This window comes from Podarcis raffonei, chromosome 8 (genome assembly GCF_027172205.1).
Source record: "Podarcis raffonei isolate rPodRaf1 chromosome 8, rPodRaf1.pri, whole genome shotgun sequence".
NCBI classification, from domain to species: domain Eukaryota; kingdom Metazoa; phylum Chordata; class Lepidosauria; order Squamata; family Lacertidae; genus Podarcis; species Podarcis raffonei.
In genome coordinates this window covers 1261537-1284263 of record NC_070609.1, presented here as the reverse complement: position 1 = coordinate 1284263, position 22727 = coordinate 1261537, and the positions used below count along the sequence as shown (strand labels likewise).

The following is a 22727-nucleotide window of genomic DNA, read 5'->3' as shown; positions in this document are numbered from 1 at the left end:
GATCCAGCCTACTCCGATGTGGCTCCGAAAAGTGAGTGAACTGTTTTGTCATAGGGTTTTTGTGTCTCCATATGTCTATTAAGTCTAGGTTTTCCTCAAGGTCATTAAACGATCTCGGAAGTTTCCCTTGATTTAAATTCTTCTTTTTCGAGCTTCTATCTAATTCTGGTGCCGGCACTCCATTTAAATCTCCAAGTAGAACCAACTTGTTATTCTCTAAATCTAGTAAAACTTGTTCCAGTTTTTTTAAAAAACTCCTTTTTATTTGTGTTTGGTGCATAGACCGTTATCACGTTAAGTTTTTCTCCCTGGTAGTTAATTTGTACTCCTAGAATTCTTCCTTCCTCATCCTTACATATTAGTTTAGGTTCTAATTTCTCTTTCACATAGATTACTACCCCTCTTTTTTTCTTAGAATCTGAATTAATGAATTCTGTTCCCAACTTTTTATTTATTAGAATATGTTTGTGTTTTTTGGCAACATGCGTTTCTTGGCAACAAATCACATCAATGTTTTTTTTCTTTATAATTTTCTCAAATTTATTTCTCTTGGACTTTTCGTTAAAGCCATTCACATTCCAAGACAAAAACTTGGAAAGTTGGAAATGACTCTTGTCATTTCAGTTTATGACTGACTACACTTTATCCTAGTTTTGATTTAAATTCTGGTACTTCTGTTTCCAGTAGTCTCCATCTCTTCCCCCTCCTCTTCCTCCCCCGATCCCGTGTCTTCCGCTTCTTCCTCTGCCTCCCCTCCCCTCCTCCTCATCCTCCTTCCCCCCTCCCCCTCCTCTCCTCCATGTCTGTTTCTCCTCCTCCATGTCTTTCTTCTTCTTTACCCAGGTCCTTTTCATATCCTCTCAAAAACTTTCCTGCTTCTTGTATGTCTGTCAATCTAAACTTTTTATTCTTGTAAAAAAAGGAAATCCCTTCTGGGAATTCCCATTTGTACTGTATTGTGTTTCTCTTCAGGACACTTGTTAATTGTCTGTATCCTTCCCTTTTGCGAAGAATCCTGATTGGAATTTCTTTAAAGATAATAATTGGACGGCCTCCAATCATTAACTTTCTTTTGTAGCTTGTTCTTAAAATTGTGTTCTTCATTTCAATAGAATTAAATATTACTAAGCAATCACCAGGATTTTTTTTTTACTTAATTTGTTGCGGTTTCCCTCTTATTCTGAAAGCACTCTCTATTGTATATGCAACTTGTTCTTCTTTTATTTCTAGCCATTTTGCAAGTTCTTTAACCATTTTTTCTCTTATATTCTCATTTACTTCTTCTACGACACCTCTGAATTTTAAATTAAGTTGTTTTTGACGTATTTCTGTCATGGCTAAATTGTCCCATAATTGATCTTGCGTTTTATTTAAATCTTTTACTTCTTCCTTCAATTTTTCTGTTTCTTTCTTTTGGTCTCTCAATTCTTTTTGGGTTCTTTTATTGGTTTCTTCAATTATTTTTGACTTGACTGTCAAGTCTTGTATCTTTCTGGAAAGTTCTCCTACGGCACTTTCTATTTTCCTATCTATCTGTTCCTGTATTTCTCCTAATTTGCTTTCCATGTGTAATTCACTTTGCTTAAACTCCTCTTTAATCTTTAACCATAAAATGTCTAAATCTCTGATTTCCTCTTGTCGGGATGCCTTTCTCTCTCCTGGTGTCCCTCCTACTTTCCCCCCGTTTCCCCCCGACATTTTATGGTTTATTTCTCAATAATTGGCTTTACTTTTAACTCTCTCCCCTAGGGGGCGCACAATCTTTCTTCTACGCTTTATCTATGTGTTCTTATTTCATTTCCTTACATCACTTTATACCCTCTTTAATTTTCATCCAACCTTTATCCCCCACATGGAAAGAGAGATCTCCCCTTGGCTTATTCAAATTATGCAGTCCCACTAGCTTCACCAATAACCTTTGTTATCATATACTTAGGTTATGTTAGTGTGTTAGTATAGTTATTTCAACAACAAAAGAAAAGAAAGCAGAGTAAAAGGCAAAAGTCACAGATAGTAAACTCTTTTTGTAGTCCAGACGAGGTTGTTCAATCTCTGTACTTTCCTGTAGTTTTCAGCCACTTGTCGGCCTAATCCAGTTCATTGCCTCAGGTTCTAAGTTTTATTAGCTCACTTTTATAATCCAAGAAGAGGTGTGAATATTTCAAGAAGACCTCACTGGTTACATCAAATAATGACCGGCTTTTCAGAACCTGGAATTGTTCAACATGTCATTTGCTTTTCTCAAGATTGAGTTTAGTTGGTTATTTATCTCAAAGTATAGAAGGACGTCTTGGATTAAATACTGTTCCTGTTCAGGTTGATATAGTCAGGTTAAATTTGCCTCAAAACTGAGGGTAAGGAGGGTAGATTGTTAGTTATGTTATTATAATGAGAAGCAAAAAGAAAAGGGGGGGAATCAGATGAGAAAGAGGGATGAGAAAAGAAGGAGGGCAAAATTCTCTAATTTAAAGCAGGGGTGAAAATATCATGAATAACAAAAGGGAACGTGGGAAGAAAGAGAGAGAGTGGGAAGGAAAAAGACCAAAGATTTATCGGCAGGACATAATTGCAGCCTTTGCAGAAAGTTCTGAGGAAACTTCTAAGATTCAAAGAGTCCTAAAGTTCTTCAGGTTGAAGTTCTTCAAATTAGAGTTCCAGATGTTTTAAATTCATAAATTTCCTGTCCTAGCCGTTCAAAACATACATTGAGTAGGTCTCAGAAACATCGGCAAAGTCCCCAAAAGTTAGGAAAAGTTCTTTTTTTTTTTAAAGGTATTTCTTTAGTTTCTTTTGAGCCGTGTTTCCAATTGTCCTTTTAAACAGCTCTGAAAAGCCCCATTTTAAACGGCTCTATAAAGTTTCCTTACTTGCTTTGTTTTGACCGCTCCCCCCCAAAAGTAGTCAACAATGTTCCAAAGCAGTGGGATGTTTCAAGTTCTTTAGTTCCCTGCATTAAAGTCCGAGACGTTTACTTTGTATTCACTCAGTCAGGCAAAGAGTTACTTCTTTCCTCCGCTTTGCGACTTTGTAGCCTGCGCCATTTTAATCCTCTACCGAGTTAAATTCCTGAATCAAATCGACTGACATCCGACGTTCTCTTAGTGTATTTTCAGATTTTGTAACAATAAATGAGTCTACTCACACTAAGGGTTCCGTTCTTAAAGTTTTGGAGGTTCGTCCCATTCTTCAGTGGGAGCCAGAGGCATCGTAATACAGGGTCGTTGCTTTCCCTTTTGTGCTTTGGTCTCGCCGCCTCAAGATCTTTTTTTTAAAAAACCCCCGAAAAAGCAGCATACCACTTCCACACGGTTGGGTATCTCTCCCCCAAGGGTCTCCCCCTTGAGATTTTTGGGGGGCGCAGTGCCTTTGCGGTACCCCAAGCCCCTGTATTACTCGGAAAACTCCTCCGGAGATTTTCCGCGCTCCCTTTCTGCTCGCGACGGAAACCGGAAACCTATTCTTATCCTGGAGCAAAGTTCTTAAACTGAAGCATTATTTCTGGGTTAGCAGAGTCTAACCTGAAGCGTATGTAACCTGAGGTACCACTGTATATCTTTGGCTTTGGCCACCTTTAAAATAATAATGAAAGCACATTTTATTTATGAAGATAGTACAGATCCATATTTAAATTTGAACAAAATGACGTTACCAGGTTAAGCTGTACTTTTAAAAACTAGAGAGAGAAAACATAATATTCAACTTGATTGTTGTTAGCCGCCCTGAGCCCAGCTTCGGCTGGGGAGGGCGGGATATAAATAAAGGGCTGGGTGAGGACTGCAGGGCCTGCTCCCTTCCAGGGCCTTCTCCAACTGGCCCAGGGGGCGTGGCCCAGACCCTCTCCCCCAGCTATAAAGGGACTCCTGCTGCGGCGAGGCCTCGGACCATCGGCTGTGGGCAGGACTGCAGGGCCTGCTCTCTTCCAGGGCCTTTTCCAACTGGCCCAGGGGGCGTGGCCCAGGCCCTCTCTCCCAGCTATAAAGGGACTCCTGCTGCGGGGAGGCCTCAGACCATCGGCTGTGGGGAGGACTGCAGGGCCTGCTCCCTTCCAGGGCCTTCTCCAACTGGCCCAGGGGGCGTGGCCCAGGCCCTCTCTCCCAGCTATAAAGGGACTCCTGCTGCGGTGAGGCCTCGGACCATCGGCTGAGTGAGGACTGCAGGTTAGAGCTCAACGTCGAGCCTACCAAGTGGCGATAGCGACGGCGAAGAAGACTTTCTTCACTGCTTCTATTGCATCTGCAGAAAATAGTAGCAGGAGACTCTTTCAGGTGGTTTGCAATTTAACGGAACCACCTTTACCACCGGGGCCTTGTAAAGACCCCAAGATCTCCTGCAACGATTTTGCAAAGTTTTTTGCAGATAAAATCACTCATATTCGGAAGGAGCTAGACACCACCGTGGGAGCAGGGCTGGGGCGGGAGAGTGCTAGAGCTCTGTCTGGTCAAGTTGCATGGAATCAATTTCAATCCGTTACCCCCGAGGATGTGGACAGGCTGCTTGGACGCGTGAAACCAACCACCTGTCTCCTTGATCCTTGCCCATCCTGGCTTATAAAAGCTAGCCTGGAAGGGCTGGGCGATAGGGTCCGTGAGGTGGTGAATGCTTCCCTCTGTGAGGGAGCCTTCCCAGATCCGCTGAAAGAGGTGGTTATTAAACCGCTTCTTAAAAAACCATCTTTAGATGCGGCCACGATGGCCAACTATTGCCCAGTCTCAAATCTTCCATTCTTGAGCAAGGTGATTGAGCGAGTGGTTGCTGAACAACTCCAGGCACACCTAGAAGAAGTGGACCATTTGGATCCCTTCCAATCAGGATTTAGGCCTCATCAGACTGAAACTGCCTTGGTCACACTGGTTGATGATCTCCGGCGGGCTAGGGACAAAGGTGAGAGTTGTTTCCTAGTTCTGCTGGATCTCTCAGTGGCCTTTGATACAATCGACCATAACATCCTTCTGGACCGTCTAGAGGGGCTGGGAGCTGGGGGCACTGTCATACAGTGGTTTCGCTCCTTTCTCCTGGGCCGTGTTCAGAAAGTGGTGGGGGGGATGAGTGTTCAGACCCCAGGGCCCTCACTTGTGGGCTGCCTCAGGGTTCCGTCCTCTCCCCCATGCTTTTTAACATCTATATGAAGCCGCTGGGAGAGATCATCGGGGTTTGGACTGGGTGTCCATCAGTATGCAGATGATACCCAGCTCTACCTCTCTTTCAAATCAGAATCAGTGAAGGCGGTGAAGGTCCTGTGTGAGTGCCTGGAGGCGGTTGGAGGATGGATGGCGGCTAATGGATTGAGGTTGAATCCTGACAAGACAGAAGTATTGTTTTTGGGGGACAGGGGGCGGGCTGGTGTGGAGGATTCCCTGGTCCTGAATGGGGTAACTGTGCCCCTGAAGGACCAGGTGCGCAGCCTGGGGGTCATTTTGGACCCACAGATGTCCATGGAGGCACAGGTCAATTCTGTATCCAGGGCAGCTGTCTACCAACTCCACCTGGTACGCAGGCTGAGACCCTACCTGCCCGCGGACTGTCTCGCCAGAGTGGTGCATGCTCTAGTTATCTCCTGCTTGGACTACTGCAATGCGCTCTACATGGGGCTACCTTTGAAGGTGACTCGGAAACTACAACTAATCCAGAATGTGGCAGCTAGACTGGTGACTGGGGGCAGCCGCCGAGACCACATAACACCGGTCTTGAAAGACCTACATTGGCTCCCAGTACGTTTCCGAGCACAATTCAAAGTGCTGGTGTTGACCTTTAAAGCCCTAAACGGCCTCGGCCCAGTATACCTGAAGGAGCATCTCCACCCCCATCGTTCTGCCCGGACGCTGAGGTCCAGCGCAGAGGGCGTTCTGGCAGTTCCCTCATTGCGAGAAGCAAAGCTACAGGGAACCAGGCAGAGGGCCTTCTCGGTAGTGGCACCCACCCTGTGGAACGCCCTCCCACCAGATGTCAAAGCGATAAATAACTACCTGACATTTAGAAGACATCTTAAGGCAGCCCTGTTCAGGGAAGTTTTTAATCTGTGATATTTTACTGTCTTTTTGGTTTCTATGGAAGCCTCCCAGAGTGGCTGGGGAAACCCAGCCAGATGGGCAGGGTACAAATAATAAATTATTATTATTATTATTATTATTATTATACGAAACTAGACATTTTTACAGAACAAAAGGAACATTATAACATCTAACTCCCTTCAGTTCTTCCCCTGTTCCAAGCATTAATTAGCATTGTTCCATAATTTGGGGCTGCACTTCTTCCTGAGACTCTAATCCGTTTGCCTCTTGGTTTCAGGTGGGGATGAATTGGAAATGAAGAACAAGGGAGACTACAACGAAATCCACACAGTGGAGGAGCCATATCAAGATTCAGACTGTGGAGAGAGCTTCAGTCAGAGCTCCCATTCCGCTTCCCATCAAAGAAATCCGCTTGAGAAGAAACACTATCACTGCTTGGAGTGTGGAAAGAGCTTCAGTAACAGCAACGATCTCACTTCCCATCGTAGAATTCATACAGGGGAGAAACCCTATCAGTGCTTGGAATGTGGAAAGAGCTTCATTGACAGACGCTATCTCATTGCCCACCAGAGAATTCATACAGGGGAGAAACCCTATCAGTGTGTGGAATGTGGAAAGAGCTTCACTCGGAGTACCAATCTCACTTCCCATCAAAGAATTCATACAGGGGAGAAACCCTATCAGTGCCTGGAATGTGGAAAGATACTCAGAAATTGCTCAGATCTCACTTCCCATCAAAGGATTCACAAAGGGGAGAAACCCTTTCAGTGTGTGGAATGCGGAAAGAGCTTCAGTCAGAGGGCCAAGCTCACTTCCCATCAAAGGATTCATACAGGGGAGAAACCCTATCAGTGCATGGAATGTGGAAAGATCTTCACTGAAAGCTCCTCTCTCACCTCCCATCAAAGAATTCATACAGGGGAGAAACCCTTTCAGTGCATGGAATGTGGAAAGAGCTTCACCTGGAAAGAAAGCCTCACTTCCCATCGTAGAATTCATACAGGGGAGAAACCATATCATTGCTTGGAGTGTGGAAAGAGCTTCAGTCAAAACCGCGGTTTCACTTCCCATCGTAGAATTCATACAGGGGAGAAACCTTATCACTGCTTGGAGTGTGGAAAGAGCTTCAGTAACAGCCACGATCTCACTTCCCATCGTAGAATTCATACAGGGGAAAAACCCTATCAGTGCGTGGAATGTGGAAAGAGCTTCAATCAGAGTTCCCATCTCACTTCCCATCAAAGGATTCATACAGGGGAGAAACCCTATCACTGCTTGGAGTGTGGAAAGAGCTTCCGTCAGAGCTCCCAACTCACTTCCCATCAAAGGATTCATACAGGGGAGAAACCATATCAGTGCCTGGAATGTGGAAAGAGCTTCAGTCAAAGCAACAATCTCATTTCCCATCAGAGAATTCACACAGGGTAGAAACTATTTCAGTGCCAAGAGTGTGATCGGAGGGATTTATGAAAGTCTGGTCTCATTTTTAAAGTTCTTTTATAAAATAGAATTGGAGCTCTTAAAAGGACTGGCTGAAAAAGCTAAAATCAAGACAGGTTTGGACAAGTTTGTTTCTCTTTGAAGGAAAATATTTCTTCTACTCTGAGCCACTTAAAGAGAATTGAATTCCTGCAAGACAACCACTCTTATCTGGACACCTAAATTGCTATGTCCTCTTGGACACATTATTTCTTTTTTCTGTTTTATGGTTCCTCTCTTAAAGTAATTATTTGGTTTGTTTGTTTAATTCGAATCTTAATTTAAGAAATTGGATTTTATGTTAAACATCTTATGTGTGTTGGGGATCAGGCTGGAAGGAAGAGGGAGGGCTGGAAAAATGCAGGAAACAGGATCTCTTGGGAAAGAGTTATTCTGTGGCCTTGACAAACTGATAAGGTGCTGCTGGAAAATAGGGAGAGGGAGATTTTGAATATGGCAGTTCAAAAACAGTTAACAGCAGGCCTGTGTTAAATTTGGAGACCCTATTAGCCCGAATTGATGAAAATAATGAAATGGAGACAAATTTGACCACTAAAGCAGTGACAAAGAAAACAGAAGCACTAAATGTCTCCATGAAAGGAAGGGAAGAGAAGGCTGAAAAGCTGGAAAAGAAGATAAAAAATGAAAATCAGAACAGGAGATGCTTAGGATTGATGTGCACGGTTTGGGTGGAAGATAAGAGGCAACTGCGGGCGCTTTGGCGGTCCTAGAGATGAGACAGAAAGCCCAGCCTCTGAGACGGAGAGGAGGGAGGAGAGCAGGATTTTAGCAAAGGTTTGAGCGGAGTGGCTGGGAGTGGAAGAGGAATTCATGGAGGAGGCGCCACCCTCCTCACAGCTGGGGGTGGTGGTTTTTGGGTAGAAAACCAATGTGAATAAATCCCCCCCAGTGAAACCCCCTGGCCAGTCTTCCTGTCTCCCTCTCCTTGTGCCCCCACTCTGCCCAAATCAAAGTCCCAGCCAGCAGCTGCCCCCCAGGCCTTCCTCCGTTCATCTTGGGGCCTCAAGGCATGCGGGCAGAATTTGGTGGGGGGCCAGGCTGGGCTCAGAGGTCTGCTTTCCTCTCCTTCCACTGGGAAGCTTGTCTACTATCTAATGGATAAAGGGTTGTTTGGAAGACTAAGCCCTCTCTACCCCCCACCCTGTTTTGAAATAAAGCCCATTTAAGAATTGGGGACACGGAGGAAGGAGATTGTTATGTACTAAGCTTGGATCCTAGAACAATAGGCAAGTAGGATCCTAGAATGCAACAACTGCTTGGCTTGCAGGAAAAGACCAATCAGGCTCCAGGAGGGAAGCAGAATCTGTTAGGATATTTCTGTTCCTCCTTTAAAAAGGGAACAGGCTGTTGTGTGTCACATGCCTGCTAACTTCCTGCTCACTGGGCGTTTCCGTTTTGTATATAGCTTTTGTTCTGGCTGTTTTCCTTGACATGGATGCAAGCAGTCATGTTTTTCCTTTGTTCTGACCAACGTTGAATAAAGCTGTAAATATGCTCTCCTGGGTGAATCTTCTGTTGTGGAAACTCTGCGAGAAAGGCGTGCATGAGTCTTGGAATGCGTCTGAGGGTCGTGTCGCTAATTGACTGATGAGGATCCAACGGGAGACCAGAGATCGTCCGGAGATGACGTGGAGGCCTGATGCCTCTGTCTCCCTGGCAGTATCCCAACAGAAGCAGCCAATCAGACGGGACTCATTGTGTAAATAATGTATATAAAAGCCTGAGGTTTGGGGTGCAATTAAATCACTGTTTTACAAACTGCAATAAAGAGCATGAAATCACTACAGGACTCCGAATATATTTCACTGGCGATGAAGGTGGGATCCTGCTGAGCTGTCTGCCGTGCACCGCACACAGCCGCCACAGGCAACACAGCATCGCACCGTGCATCCAGGCTACGGCTCCAGGACCCAAGGACCCAGAATGGTGACAGACCACCGGTTCATGCCGTTCAGCCCAGCCTCAGGAGACTGGGAAGGATACGCCAACCGCTTCCAGTTCCTCCTGGAGGCAAAGGACGTCATGAGACACAGCCAAGAAGAGGGCAACCTTCTTCAGCATCTGTGGAGAAGAAACGTTTAAGATCGCCCGAGCCCTCCTCGCTCCCACAAATATTGCGACCGTTCCCTATGACACGATAATAGAACGGCTGAAGGGGCACTTCTCGCAACAACCCTCGGGGGTAGCGTGTCGAAATGCCTTCTAGGCAAAGCGGCAGGTCTCCGGAGAAACCATAACCAGGAATGTGACCTCCCTCCGCCAGGCTGCCCGGCTCTGCAACGTCACAGAGCTGGAGAACATGCTCCATGACTGCTTCGTGGGCGGCCTGAGGGACGAGAAGCTGCAGTGGTGCCTCTACGCCAAGAAGGACCTGACGTTCCAGGCTGCCCTAGAGGAGGCTTTAGCAACTGAAGCTGCCGAGAGGTCAGCGCAAGGATTCCAGTCAAACATGTCGTCCCAACCAAGGATCCACCATGAGGACCTCACCGACGACTCAGAATCCGACCAGGAGGATGTGCACTGAGTGCAGCAGCGCACATAAGCTGCACGCCCACCACGACAGCCTCGTCCGGAAGACGGGAACTGCGCAACTTGCAGGGAGAGCCACGAGCAGAGGACTTGCCATTTCCGCAACGCAGAATGCCGACAATGCAGAAAAGTGGGACACATCGCCCGGTTGTGCCGTGACTGCCCTGCCCGATACCTCGAACCAGATGGCCGACCCAAGGGTCCCAGGCCCCGTGGTCTGACACACCAAGGCAACTCGACGAAGATTACAGACTGTCAGGTATACCAGTTGCCTCATTCTAATGCGGACAAAATTTACATTGAGGCACGGATAGAGGCAGCCCCGTGCCGCCTGGAGCTTGATACAGGCTCAATTTTGGCATGGACATTAAGGAAATTGTGTCCCAGTGGTGGCTCCAAGTTAGGCCAGCCCCATTCACCCTCCGGGAGACTTCCACAAATGCAAGGTCCCCACGATGGGGGTGGGAACCTTCAATGTCCAATATTGAGGGTGGAAGTGGCGGTTGGACTTGATCGTGGTCAAGGGGTGCTACGTTAGCTTACTGGGGTTGGTATGGTTTGGGCCACTGGCGTTAGCCATCACCGGGGTGAACCGCACCAGCTCCCACATGGACGTGGACGCCATGTGCAAAGAGTTTCCGGAGGTTTTCAATGGGGCATTGGGATGATCTACTGCCCCCCCTCCCCGTTGGCCTACAACTAGACCCCACCATACGACCCATCAGGTTCAAGGCCCACCAGGTCCCGTTCACCCTCAAAACCCCACATTGACGAGGAATTAGACTGGCTTGTGGAGCAAGGAGTGCTCTAGCCCGTGCCTAATGCCCCCTGAGAAACCCCAATCATCACACCCGTCAAGCCCAATGGCTCAGTCCACATCTGCGCAGACTACAAATGTAACAAGGCCCTTACGGCTCATGCATACCCGGTGCCAATGGTCAGCCATGTCCTCGCTACCCTGGTGGGGTCTAAGAGTCCACCTGATTGGGGACAAGGTGAGGACTATTTGCGACGCCCCTGCACCTAAGGGTAAGGCAGAACTCCAAGCCTTCTTGGGACTATTGAACTTCCAGATGATTCCTGGGGGGAAACTGCAAGGAGGGCTGGACAAAGGAATCCCAAGGGGATAGCAGAAGGGTGAGGCCCATAGAGCAGGAGGAGCGGGTAAGGGAGGCAGAACTAGGAAGTCCAGAAGTGACCGAGGCCGAGCAGCCACAGGAACCAGAACCACAACCGAGTGGACCAGCGGCGTCCAACCCAACAACCCCGTCACAACCGGCAGCCCTGGAACGAGCCAGAACCAGGAACCACTACCGAGAGACACCCAAGACCATAACGACTACGAATGCTAACCTGGGCGCAACGGGAACGTAGAGGGGAGGGGGGCTTATGTACTAAGCTTTAATCCTAGAACAAAAGGCAAGTAGGATCCTAGAATGCAACAACTGATTGGCTTGCAGGAAAAGACCAATCAGGCTCCAGGAGGGAAGCAGAATCAGCCAGTCAGACGTGACTGATTGTGTAAATAGTGTATATAAAAGCCTGAGGTTTGGGGTGCAATTAAATCACTGTTTTACAAGCTGCAGTAAAGAGCATGAAGTCACTACAGGACTCCTGAGTAGATTTCAGAGCATCTAATGCATCTTTGGTTGGGATTGTCCAGCAAGGAGATTGGAGATGGTTGCTAGTCAAAGGGTAGTTTAAGACACGGGGGGGGGGAGAGCTCCTTGTGAAAGGGGGGGCAGTTTTGGGACACATTCCAGCTGTGGCATTGGCAGCCAGATGAGGAATCCTGGAAGGAGGCACTCCAGGCTCATCTAGTCCGACCCCTGCAATTCAGGAAGCCCGGTTCTTAGTCCCACCAGCTCCCTTGAACTGGGCAACTCAGATGCCTGGAGCAGCGCCCGTTGGAGAGCAGCCTTGGGTCGCCTCTGGAGCTGGCTGGACCTTTTGGACGGCTGTTTCCATCCCCCCTGCCTTCTGCTGGCAGGCCCGGTTGGGAGTTGTAGTCCAAAGCTTATTGAGGGTGCCTGGTCCTGGAGGTGGTTTTCAAGTTGGAACTATGTTTTGACCCTTTGCCAAAAGGAGATGCCACAAAGTGTGTGTGTGTCGGGAGGGTGTCTTTTCAGTGCCAGGATACAAGGTGCTCTCTTGACCTGGAGCCCAATCCCTCTCCTCCACCCCTAGAAAAGGGGGTCATGCAGGACCCCCTTTTCCTTCCTCTTTGCTCAGAGAGTCGGAACCAACTCTCTCTCAAGGGACCCTGGAGCCAAACACTTGCAGAGTTTTACTTCTCAAGCAAAAGGTGGGAAGGAATACATTCTTCTTGCTCTTGAGATGTACAGAAATCTGTTCCCCGCGGAGGGAGAAGCTCGCCAGGCCCCCAAAGTCCCCCGATGGAGCAGCGCTGCGCCAGCGCCACGCCCGGGGCTCCTCCGCAGGCAGAGAGGGACCAGCAAAAGGGTTAAGTGGCACCAAGCTGGCTTCCTAGAGAGGAATAAAGGGAGGAGGCTCCCCAAAGCAAAAGCTCCGTCCCCATCAGGGCTTTTGTCTCTCTGCTCCACAAGTGCTGCCTGGGGGTGCCTTCTGGGATCCGGTGAGTGGCCTTGGGGAGATGGGGGGTCCCAGGGCTGCAGGGGAGGGTCCCCCCAAGAAGACCCCTCTGGGGCCCTGGCTCCTGAGAGAGAGAAGGGAGCAGGGCGAGCTCCGCTTTGCAAGGGCTCAGAAGAACAGCCATGAGGGCCAGGGAGTCATGATGGGGCTCCGTGGGGATTCTGCTCAGCTCCTGCAAGGGGATCCCCTAGCCAGGGCTAAGAGGTTCTGCCCCCCTTCCTCTCTGCAAAGCCAGGGAGGCTGCAAGTAGCAGGAGGTCTGCAACTCTTGTCTTGCTCCTTTGGGGAGGGGTCACTGAGTCAGGAAGAAAAGGGCCTGCAAAGGAACCCTGATGGGATTGAGGAATCAGCCACGTTCCTTAGCCCAGGTGGCAGCCAGATGGAAACATCTGGAGGCAGAAATAAAAACTTGGCCTCTGTGCTAAAGAAAGTCCTTCCATCTCGCAGTGCAGTTAGACCCATGGAACTCCCTGCCACAGGAGGAAGAGATGGCTTGAGAAGAGGATGAGGCCCATTCAGGGAGGAGCAGAGGGCTAGCGATGGCTCCAGGCCCCCCAGTGGGAGGCAGCCATGCTTCTGAAGGGGGAGAGAGTTGCCCTCAGAACAAAGACAGAAGTCTGCCTTAAGAATATGGGAATATAGTGCTTGAACTCCGAGTCTGGGCTGTGATTCAGACTCATCCATGCTGGCCCAGGGAACATTTCTCTTCTCCTGACTGTGTATCAATCTTGTAGTAGAAGAATGCATTTGCTTTACAGGATTCTCTGGCACCTCTCATTAGGACAGGCAGAACTTGGCAGAAGACCTAGGGACTCCTTCCGATCTCCTGGAGGTGTCAAGAGAATAGAGATGGATGAGCAAGACTCAGCTGGCCCTGAAGCAGGAAGAGGCCTTGCAACCCAACATGGGAGCAGTGGGGGATTCTGGGAAAACTCCATGCAGAAGATCCTGGATGAGGAGGACACCCTTTGCTCAGCTGTGCAGAGCCAGCAGCTCAGTCAGTTCTGCTACCAGGAGGCTAAACAACCCCGAGACGTTTGCAGCCAATTCTACCACCTATGCTGTCAATGACTGAAGCCAGAAAGGCACACAAAAGCTGAGATGCTGGACCTGGTGATCTTGGAGCAATTCCTGGCTGCCCTTCCGGAGGAGATGGAGAGCTGGGTGAGGGAATGCGGATCGGAGACCAGTTCCCAGGCAGTGGCCCTGGCCGAAGGTTTCCTCCTGAGTCAGGCAGAGGAGAGGAAACAGGCAGAGCGGCAGGTGAGAGAGACTTTCCTCTGGATACTCCCAAGGGGCTCCAAAGAGGAGGGAGAGTATTCCCAAATCATTTCCTAATGGCCTGTCCTTTTTTGGAAAGCATCCAAGGAATGATATTGGATAGGCCTAAAGTGTCTTTTCCAGGAGGGCTGCCCCTTCCAGTTCACAATTCCATCCAGATAACAAATATTCGGCTCGCCCTCCCTAAGACCAAACTCCCTGCAACAGATGTCTGTCCTTCTGTATCACATCTCAATTCTTTGAGATTGCCTTGCACCCCCTCCTTCTTCCGAACTCGGGGGTGATTTATGGCAACCGCGGGTGAAAACTGCGTCTTTCCATTCCCTGGAGAGACGAAGGAGACTGATTTACTCCCCATAATCAGCCTCAAATTGCCTCTTGCGGGCCGGATAGATGTCATTATCCGCCATCTTCCAAGGCGCCCCTAGCGGGCCCCCTGAATCCTTGTTGCTCTTTCAGGGGAAGGATCTGTTAGCAGAAATAGGTCCGGATTCCTCTGAGATAGAAAAGACTCCCTTGGACTCCAGAGGGAGGCCTCTGGGTAAGGAGGAAGGAGTTCTTTCTCCGTCTGCTCACAAGCTGTGGATTTTGAAACTAATCTGTGAATTCTTTTCATCTTATTGGAGAATTCACAGGGGACCAAGAGCCCAGAGAAAGGGAGATGTATTTTTGCACAACTAGTATGTCAAATGGGTGCAAACGTCCACATTTAGGTGGCAACTCCTACTTGTTTGAAGGCGCACCTGTAGTTTTCCTTCGGAGTGAAGCATGCGCTCTTGGCTTCTACTTACCTTCTTCTCTCGCAGGAGACGGAACGAGGCCAGCAAGACCTGCTTGTCCATCTTTCATTGGTGGCGGAGGGGAAGCTGCCCCTGTGGACCCAGAGCAGGTAGGAGGAAGGGGCCATGTGGGGAGAGAGGATGTCATGGACTGGTGGACACAGAGGAATGGTGGGAAGAACCGCCAAGGAAGGAGGGTTGAAGGCTCAAATAGGCTTCTAAGCAGTTGTCAGCGCTGCCCGAGGTCCCAGCTCACAGAAGACCAACGCTGCTTCGTTCTTTAGTATAAAAGTCTTTATTGAAGTTCAGTTTCACTTCCACACGCGCAGCGTGCAACGCTACGTCTCTAACCTTAGACCGCCGAAGCTCCGTCTGAATCTCCTCCCCCCTGACACCAGTTTAAGACTCTAGCCTTACTCCACCTCTTCCTCTGTTCCTTCCTCCTCTGGGTCCGCCTGCTAGTCGGGGTCTCACCCTTCCTAGACTCTTCTGACGCTGAGTCCCCTGACTCTTCTCCCTCCCTCCTTCGGGCTTTAGGACCTGGCTCCCAATCCGGGTTTTCTGCTGTCCCGCGCTCCTGCACATTTGAACTTGGCGCGCGCGCGCAGCCTCCCACTTTCCTTCTGACCGTTACACTTGTGTCACTGCTCCCTCCTTCGGGGAGGCTAGCTGGACCTGACCTCCCCTCCGTTTCCCCACTTTCCGATGGGGGCGTGGTCAGCCCTGACTCATTTCCTCTCCCCGCTGGAGGAGAGGCTGGTCCTGACTCATGTGACTCTTCCCCCCCACTGCGCTCTGGTGGGGGAGCTGGTCCTGATCCTCCGCTGCTCCCTTGGGAGTCCCCGCTGGCCCCTTGCTTCTGGTGCGTCCCCCCTGGGACCCCCCTTGCCCTTACCATAGGCGCCCCCTTCTGGGAATCTTCTGATTCGCTGGAGAAGCTCATGGAATCCCTCGGGTCACTGTCATACTCCCCTACGCTCCCCTCGGATTCCTCTCCTCCACTCTCTATTTGCTCTCTCCCCTGTGCTTCTGCTCCTGAGCCTCTGACATCCATCCCCCCTCGAAGCCCCCCCCTTCCCCCTCCCCCTCTTCGGGTGTGGGTTTCGGGTGCTCCCGTGCTGGGGGTGTGAGTGTGGGATGCCGTTCTCTCCCCCTGGTGTGCAACCGTCCAGCGGGATCAGGCCCGCCCGCAATGGGCTCGTCGATGTCGATTTCCTCTGCTTCCATTTCTCTGCTGTCGTGCTCGAATCCAGGATCCTCCCCCAACACGTCCATGTCCTCCCCTCCTCCTGGACCCTCGGGTGAGGCTGTGTGTAGGGGCCCCCTCAGCAGTTCCCTGCTCCACCCCACCTCTGGTTGAGTGTCCCACCAATAGGAGCGGTCTGTGACAAACCCCGAGAGTGACCCCTCCGGGGAGCTTGTTTCCGGCGTCGGCTCCTCCGCTGATGAGAAACCCTGGAACGTGCTGGCTGACAGTATGGGTGTGAAAAGCCAGTCGTCGAAATACTCCGCCGGCATGGGTCTGTGTGGGAAGATCGAATGGAACTCGTCTTTGAGGTAGTGCTCCTCCACAGCATAGCACGGTACCCACTCGTTGGCGCTGGCCGGGGTACCTTCCCTGGCGAGGAGATATTCAACTCCCTCTTCCCCCCATCTCGAGTCCAAAATCTCCGTGACCTCGTTGAGTGGCGTCGCCCTCTGTGATCCCTCCCCTGTTGGCGATGTGCTACGTGGGGCTGGTGTGTCCCCTGGTGCCTGAAACCTGTGAGGTGCCTTGTAGGGTGTGAGCACTGACCTATGAAAGACTGGGTGCATTCTGGAACCCTCCGGGAGTGTCAACCGGAAGGCCACTGGATTGATTTGTGCCGTGACCTGGTAAGGTCCCAGCTGCTTGTGCCCGAGCTTCTTCTTAGCTAGCGTTCTGGCCGGCACTGCCTGGGCTGCTAACCAGACCCAGTCCCCCACCTGGATGTCTTCCCCGACCCTCCTGTGCCTGTCTGCCTGCATCTTGTATGCGTGTTTCGTGAGTTCCAAGTGCCTTCGGAGTTGTTCGTGGACCTCCTGTAACTCTGCTGCTAAGTGCTCTGCCCCCCGTGGCTCCCCCTTCCCCTTGGTCTCTAACCCCGGGAAGGTTCTGGGATGCCGCCCATTGTTGGCGAAGAACGGTGTCACCCCTGTAGACCCGTGCTTCTTGTTGTTGTAGGCAAACTCGGCCAGCGGTAGGTAGTCCACCCAGGTCGAGGGCTGTTGATTAGCGTAGCATCGCAGGTACTGCTGCATGATGGCGTTGACCCTCTCCGCTTGTCCGTTGGTCTGCGGGTGTCGTGCCGACGCTAAGTTGATCTTGACGTTCAGGATGCCCAGCAGCTTCTGCCAGAAGCTCGAGATGAATTGGCGGCCCCGGTCGGACAGGATGGACCGCGGCAAGCCGTGAGCTTTGAACACGTGGTCTATGAACAGCTTGGCGGTCTGTTCCGCTGTGGCCACCTTCGCGCACGGAATGAAGTGCGCCATCTTGGTGAACAGGTCTACGACCACGAGTACCACTGTTTTGCCTCGCGAGCTGGGCAGATCTGTAACAAAGTCCAGGGCCACTTTCTCCCACGGTTCGAGCTGCGTCTGCAGCGGTTCCAGCAGACCCGCCGGCTTCCTGTGTACTGGTTTGGGCCTTTGGCAGGTGTCACACCTGGAGACGTAATCCGCGACTTCTCCCCTCACCTTGGGCCACCAAAACTCCCTGGTGACTAATTCCGCCGTCTTGTCCTTGCCGAAGTGCCCAGCGCTGGGCGCGTCGTGTAGCTGCTGCAGGACTTTCGCGCGGAGATCGTCTCCCGGTACATAGAGAGCCCCTTTGCGGAGGAGTAGTCCGTCGCGTATCTGGAACTCGTCGTCCTTCGCTGTGCCGTTTCGCACCTCCTCCATCTTGGATTGTGCAAACAAATCCGCCTGCAGCGCGCGACGCACTGCGTCCAGGTCCACGGCGGCTGAAGCGCACGCCCACGCTGTTGGTGCGAAAATGTGTTTGGCCGCTGCCGGTGCCGCTTCCTCGAGATACTGCGGCTTCCTGGATAGCGCATCCGCCATGACGTTGTTGTCTCCCGGGATGTATTCTATCCGGAAATCGAAATCCGCAAAGAACTCCGCCCAGCGGATGTGTCTCTGGTTCAGGAACCTCGCCGTGCGCCAGTACTCCAGGTTCTTATGGTCCGTGCGGACCTGCACTGTGTGCCTGGCTCCGACGAGGAAGTGCCGCCACGCTTTGAAGGCTGCATGAATGGCCAGCAACTCCCTGTCCCAGATGGTGTAGTTCTGCTCCGACTTGCTGAGCTTCCTGGAGTAGAATGTGCACGGTCTCCAGTCCCCTTGCGGATCTTGCTGCAACAGGACCGCCCCCACCGCTCTGTCTGAGGCGTCCGTTTCAACCCTTATCGGTTTGCTGGGGTTTACGTGTAGCAGCTGTTCTTCGGACGTGAAGAGACGCTTGAGCCTCCGAAAGGACTGCTCCGCCTGGTCCGTCCAGGTGAACTTCTTCTTCTTGGAGCTGAGGGTGTCCATGATGGCCGCCGTCTCCTTCGCGAACCCCTTGATGAACTTGCGATAAAAGTTGGCGAAACCGACGAACTTCTGGACCTCCTTCCGATTGCGCGGGCTCTTCCAGTCCAACACCGAGTGGACCTTGGCGCTGTCCATGGCGAGTCCCTTGTCGGACAGCTTGTAGCCCAGGAAATCCACCTCCGTCATGTCGAACTGGCACTTCTCCAGCTTGGCGTAAAGTCTGTGCTCCCGTAGTCTCTGCAGGACCTCTTTGACGTCCTCCTCGTGAGTCTCCTGCGATTCCGAGAAGATCAGGATGTCATCTAAGAAGCAGACGCACTTCTTGTAGAGGAGTCCCGCTAACACGTGGTGCATGAAGGCTTGGAAACAATGGGAGCCATTTTGCAGACCAAACGGCATGACTCGGTATTCATAGGTGCCTAAAGGCGTAAACATGGCTGTCTTCCACTCATCGCCCTCCCGCATGCGTATAAGGTTGTACGCCCCTCGTAGATCCAACTTGGTGAAGATCCGTCCCTTCCTCACCGTCGCGAGCAGGTCGTCAATCTTGGGCATGGGGAATGCCGTGGGCTTTGTCCTGGAATTGATGATCCGATAATCCACTATGAGCCTCCGTTCGGGCGTGTTCTTCTTCACAAAAAACACGGGACTGCCCCCTACTGCTTTGGATTCCTGGATGAATCCCCGCTTCAAATTGTGATCTATGAACTCCCTGAGTTCTTGCATTTGGTCTTCAGACATGGAGTACAGTCTTCCAGTCGGCAGCGTCGCCCCCGGCAGGAGGTCAATCTTGCAGTCGTAGGGCCGGTGGGGAGGCAGCTTGTCCGCTTCCTTCTCGCAGAAAACCTCCAAAAAGGCCTTGTACTTGTTGGGTACCGCCTGCACCATGCCCAGGTGTAGCTGCGGTTCATCCCCCTGTCCCTCTTCTTCCTGGCGTGTCCGGACACAGTGTTCTGCGCAGTAGGAAGAACAGAAGGTTAATTGCCGCTGGTACCATGCTAATGCCGGGCTGTGCCTATCCAGCCAACTCATGCCCAACACTATGGGCGTGTCCGACAGGTGGGTGACGTTGAAGCTGATGACTTCGCGGTGATTTCCAATTTCCATCACCATAGGCGGTGTTTGCTGCACCACCTCTCCTCCCAGTATCTTCCTGCCATCGACCGTGACGACTTTCAGGGGCATCGTGGCTGGCAGGAGTGCTATGCGATGCTGCTTGACGAAGTCCACTCCCACAAAGTCTGCATTGCTACCAGAGTCAATGGTAATAGGGACCTCCAGGGTGAGCCCATCGGGCAGCTGGAGCGATGCGGTGAGTTGCACCACTGGTTTGGGTGGGAGGGGGTCTGTGGGCTGCAAAATCTCTGGGGACTGCTTCACTGACTCGCCTGGTTGAGCCCCAGTGCTTCTGTTTCCAACCAGGCTCCTTCGTTTCCCTGCAGCTGTTCCCCTTGCTGAATTGTTCCTTTTACAGTTGCTGAGGCTGCAGTGTACTTCTGGATCCTCTGGGGACACACTTTGGCCATGTGCAGTGCACTGTCGCAGATGTAACACTTCCTGCTCCCTCTAGGAGCCTTCGCCTTGACTGCTCCTGGTGTTTGGGCTCTGCTTGCTGTCTGAGCCCTGGCACCACCTATCTCCATTGGCTCTTCTCCCCTCCCCAGCGGGGGTCTGGAGTGCGCGCGCTCTGTCTCTCTGGGTAGGAAGGGAGTTGTTCTGGCTGGTGCGTTTGCCCTACGTCCCTCCTCCCTGCTCCAAGGGTGTTCTTCTAGGCGCACTCCTATTGCGAGCGCTCTTTGGACTACTTCTGTAGTGCTTTTGGGTCTCTCTCCCCTTGCCAGCTCATCTTTCACGGCCCCATTCAGCCCCTCCCAGAACAGATCCCTGACGGCAGCGGAGTCCTTCTGCCAGCCCAGCACATTTACTAACGCAAAAAAGCGGGAGTGATATTGTCGCACCGTTGCTTTCCCCTGCCTCAGTCCATGCATTTCCCTTCTGGCCACATCCACATCTACCGTTGATTTAAAACAAGCGTCCATACCTTCAATAAAAGCGCTTGAATCTTTGAGGGCGGGATCATTCTCACGCAATAAGGTCCGCAGCCATGATTTAGCTTCCCCATGCAGATGAGTTATTATGAATCCCACTTTCTCCTCCTCATCTCTAAAGTCTTTCCGAAGCAAATTGAGCGCGAAAACTATGTCTGCTCTGAAGTTAGGATACTGCTGCAGGTTCCCATCGAAGTGGGCTACTATGCTGGCCCCCCCCGTTTCCCGAGGCCAACTCCCTCCGGCTTGGCTCCTGGCCGCCCCTCCTTGTCCCAATGCTCCCACCTGGCTTGCAGATCCCGGTAGAGCGCTGCTGTTTCTTCTTCCCTTTTCTTTGATGCTGCTAATTCTGCGTAGAGCGTTGAGACGGCATCCTGCAGTTGTACCACCTTCTCCTCTGTGGTCATCTTTGCCTGTCTTCGTGAGCTTGCAAAACACCAAGTTTTGCCCCTCGCTGCGCCAACTCACGCTGTGAGGGTTGAATACTTTATGGGACGGAGCTTACTGTCAGCGCTGCCCGAGGTCCCAGCTTACAGAAGACCAACGTTGCTTCGTTCTTTAGTATAAAAGTCTTTATTGAAGTTCAGTTTCACTTCCACACGCGCAGCGTGCAACGCTACGTCTCTAACCTTAGACTGCCGAAGCTCCGTCTGAATCTCCTCCCCCCGACACCAGTTTAAGATTCTAGCCTTACTCCACCTCTTCCTCTGTTCCTTCCTCCTCTGGGTCCGCCTGCTAGTCGGGGTCTCACCCTTCCTAGACTCTTCTGACGCTGAGTCCCCTGACTCTTCTCCCTCCCTCCTTCGGGCTTTAGGACCTGGCTTCCAATCCGGGTTTTCTGCTGTCCCGCGCTCCTGCACATTTGAACTTGGCGCGCGCGCGCAGCCTCCCACTTTCCTTCTGACCGTTACACTTGTGTCACTGCTCCCTCCTTCGGGGAGGCTAGCTGGACCTGACCTCCCCTCCGTTTCTCCACTTTCCGATGGGGGCGTGGTCAGCCCTGACTCATCTCCTCTCCCCGCTGGAGGAGAGGCTGGTCCTGACTCATGTGACTCTTCCCCCCCACTGCGCTCTTGTGGGGGAGCTGGTCCTGATCCTCCGCTGCTCCCTTGGGAGTCCCCTTGCTTCTGGTGCGTCCCCCCTGGGACCCCCCTTGACCTTACCATAGGCGCCCCCTTCTGGGAATCTTCTGATTCGCTGGAGAAGCTCATGGAATCCCTCGGGTCACTGTCATACTCCCCTACGCTCCCCTCGGATTCCTCTCCTCCGCTCTCTATTTGCTCTCCCCCCTGTGCTTCTGCTCCTGAGCCTCTAACAACACACCATACCAAAGAGTGGCCAGGATTCACCCCATCAGTCCCACAATGGGGAAATCTTTGCGGCGCTTTAGCAGAAATGCTAAAGTTCCAGGTTATTCAGTGCAGTATATTTATTGTGAGCTCTATATATACAAATATCTACAGGCTATAATACAGGAGCAGTTCATACAGTCAAACGGAGTACCTGGCTGCACCTTAAGGCAAAGAGGAAGACTCTCTCTCTCTGACCACACTCCTCTGCACCACCACCTTTACTGCTGGACAGGTTTCCCTTTTAAACCAAGGACAGCCAATCAACTGACAGCACATTATTCTGACCCACATCATTCTGACCCTGCACTTGCATAGAAAGTATTACAGGCCGATTGCATCAGCCAGTTGCATCAGCTAGCAGACTCAAGCCTGCAGACTTAGTATCTCACACAGCATTCTGGGATCCCAACACTCCCTACCCGGCAAGAACAGCACAGAGGGACAGAAGAAGGGATCCTTCCATGTGGCAAACGGGAATGTTTGTGCACAGGATTAGAAGAATGATTTGAAGAACACCAGTTTCTTAATGCCCCTCATTAATATACACAATGAATAATTCAATTAACACATCAAAATATGCATCCATAAAATGTGCAGAAAAAGAATCCAATTAATACAGAACATCAATGAAGAGGCAGAAAACAACAAAGTGTAACAGTTCACCTTTATGTTATCTAAGAGGCCAGCCTTTTTCTTTTAGGGTCCAGTGTGCTTTGAAGATGTAGCTGTCCATTTCACAGACGTGGAATGGGCATTGCTGGATCCTGACCAGAGAGCCCTCCATAAGGAAGTCATGGAGGAGAATTGGGGGATCTCGGACGCTCTCAGTAAGGCTTAATATTATGCCTACCCCCCTCCAAGATGGCCCCCTTTTGCTCTTGAAGGGCTGGTCTGTCTGCAGCCCCCACAGCCTCCCATCAGGGCCCCTTCATGGGGGCAGAAGCAGAGGAAGGGCCTCAGGAAAGCAGCCATGGCTCTGGCCAGATGCACAGGAGGAGGAGGAGCGCTGACCGCTCTCCTTCCCCCTCAGAGTCCATCCATCAGCAGCCCCCATCCCCTCATA

General features: G+C 51.2%; 2 protein-coding genes across 10 annotated transcripts in view; both read left to right on the top strand.

Moving 5' to 3' along the window:
* The window catches only part of LOC128420164 (zinc finger protein OZF-like), a 44615-nt gene extending 35325 nt beyond the window's left edge, over positions 1-9290 (top strand). For 4 of the 5 annotated variants that reach the window (XM_053401688.1, XM_053401686.1, XM_053401684.1 and 1 more), the window contains one exon: positions 6280-9290. In XM_053401688.1, the coding sequence (XP_053257663.1) occupies positions 6280-7436 (1157 nt within the window). In that variant the 3' untranslated portion in view covers positions 7437-9290. The remainder of the gene's footprint in view (positions 1-6279) is intronic. The other variant, XM_053401685.1, reaches the window with a different exon arrangement.
* The window catches only part of LOC128420151 (zinc finger protein 665-like), a 90308-nt gene that overhangs the window by 47327 nt on the left and 20254 nt on the right, over positions 1-22727 (top strand). Inside the window, exons 1-2 of one of the 5 annotated variants that reach the window (XM_053401655.1) lie at positions 12430-12633; positions 14737-14819. The exons of 2 other annotated variants lie outside the window; for them this stretch is intronic. Coding sequence is in view for 1 of the 3 variants with exons in the window: in XM_053401657.1 (XP_053257632.1) it covers positions 13751-13912 (162 nt within the window). In the remaining 2 variants the exon portion in view is untranslated. Of the gene's footprint in view, positions 1-12429; positions 12634-13731; positions 13913-14736; positions 14820-22727 lie in introns of those variants that run through there. 2 more of the 5 variants (XM_053401656.1, XM_053401657.1) reach the window with 2 other exon arrangements.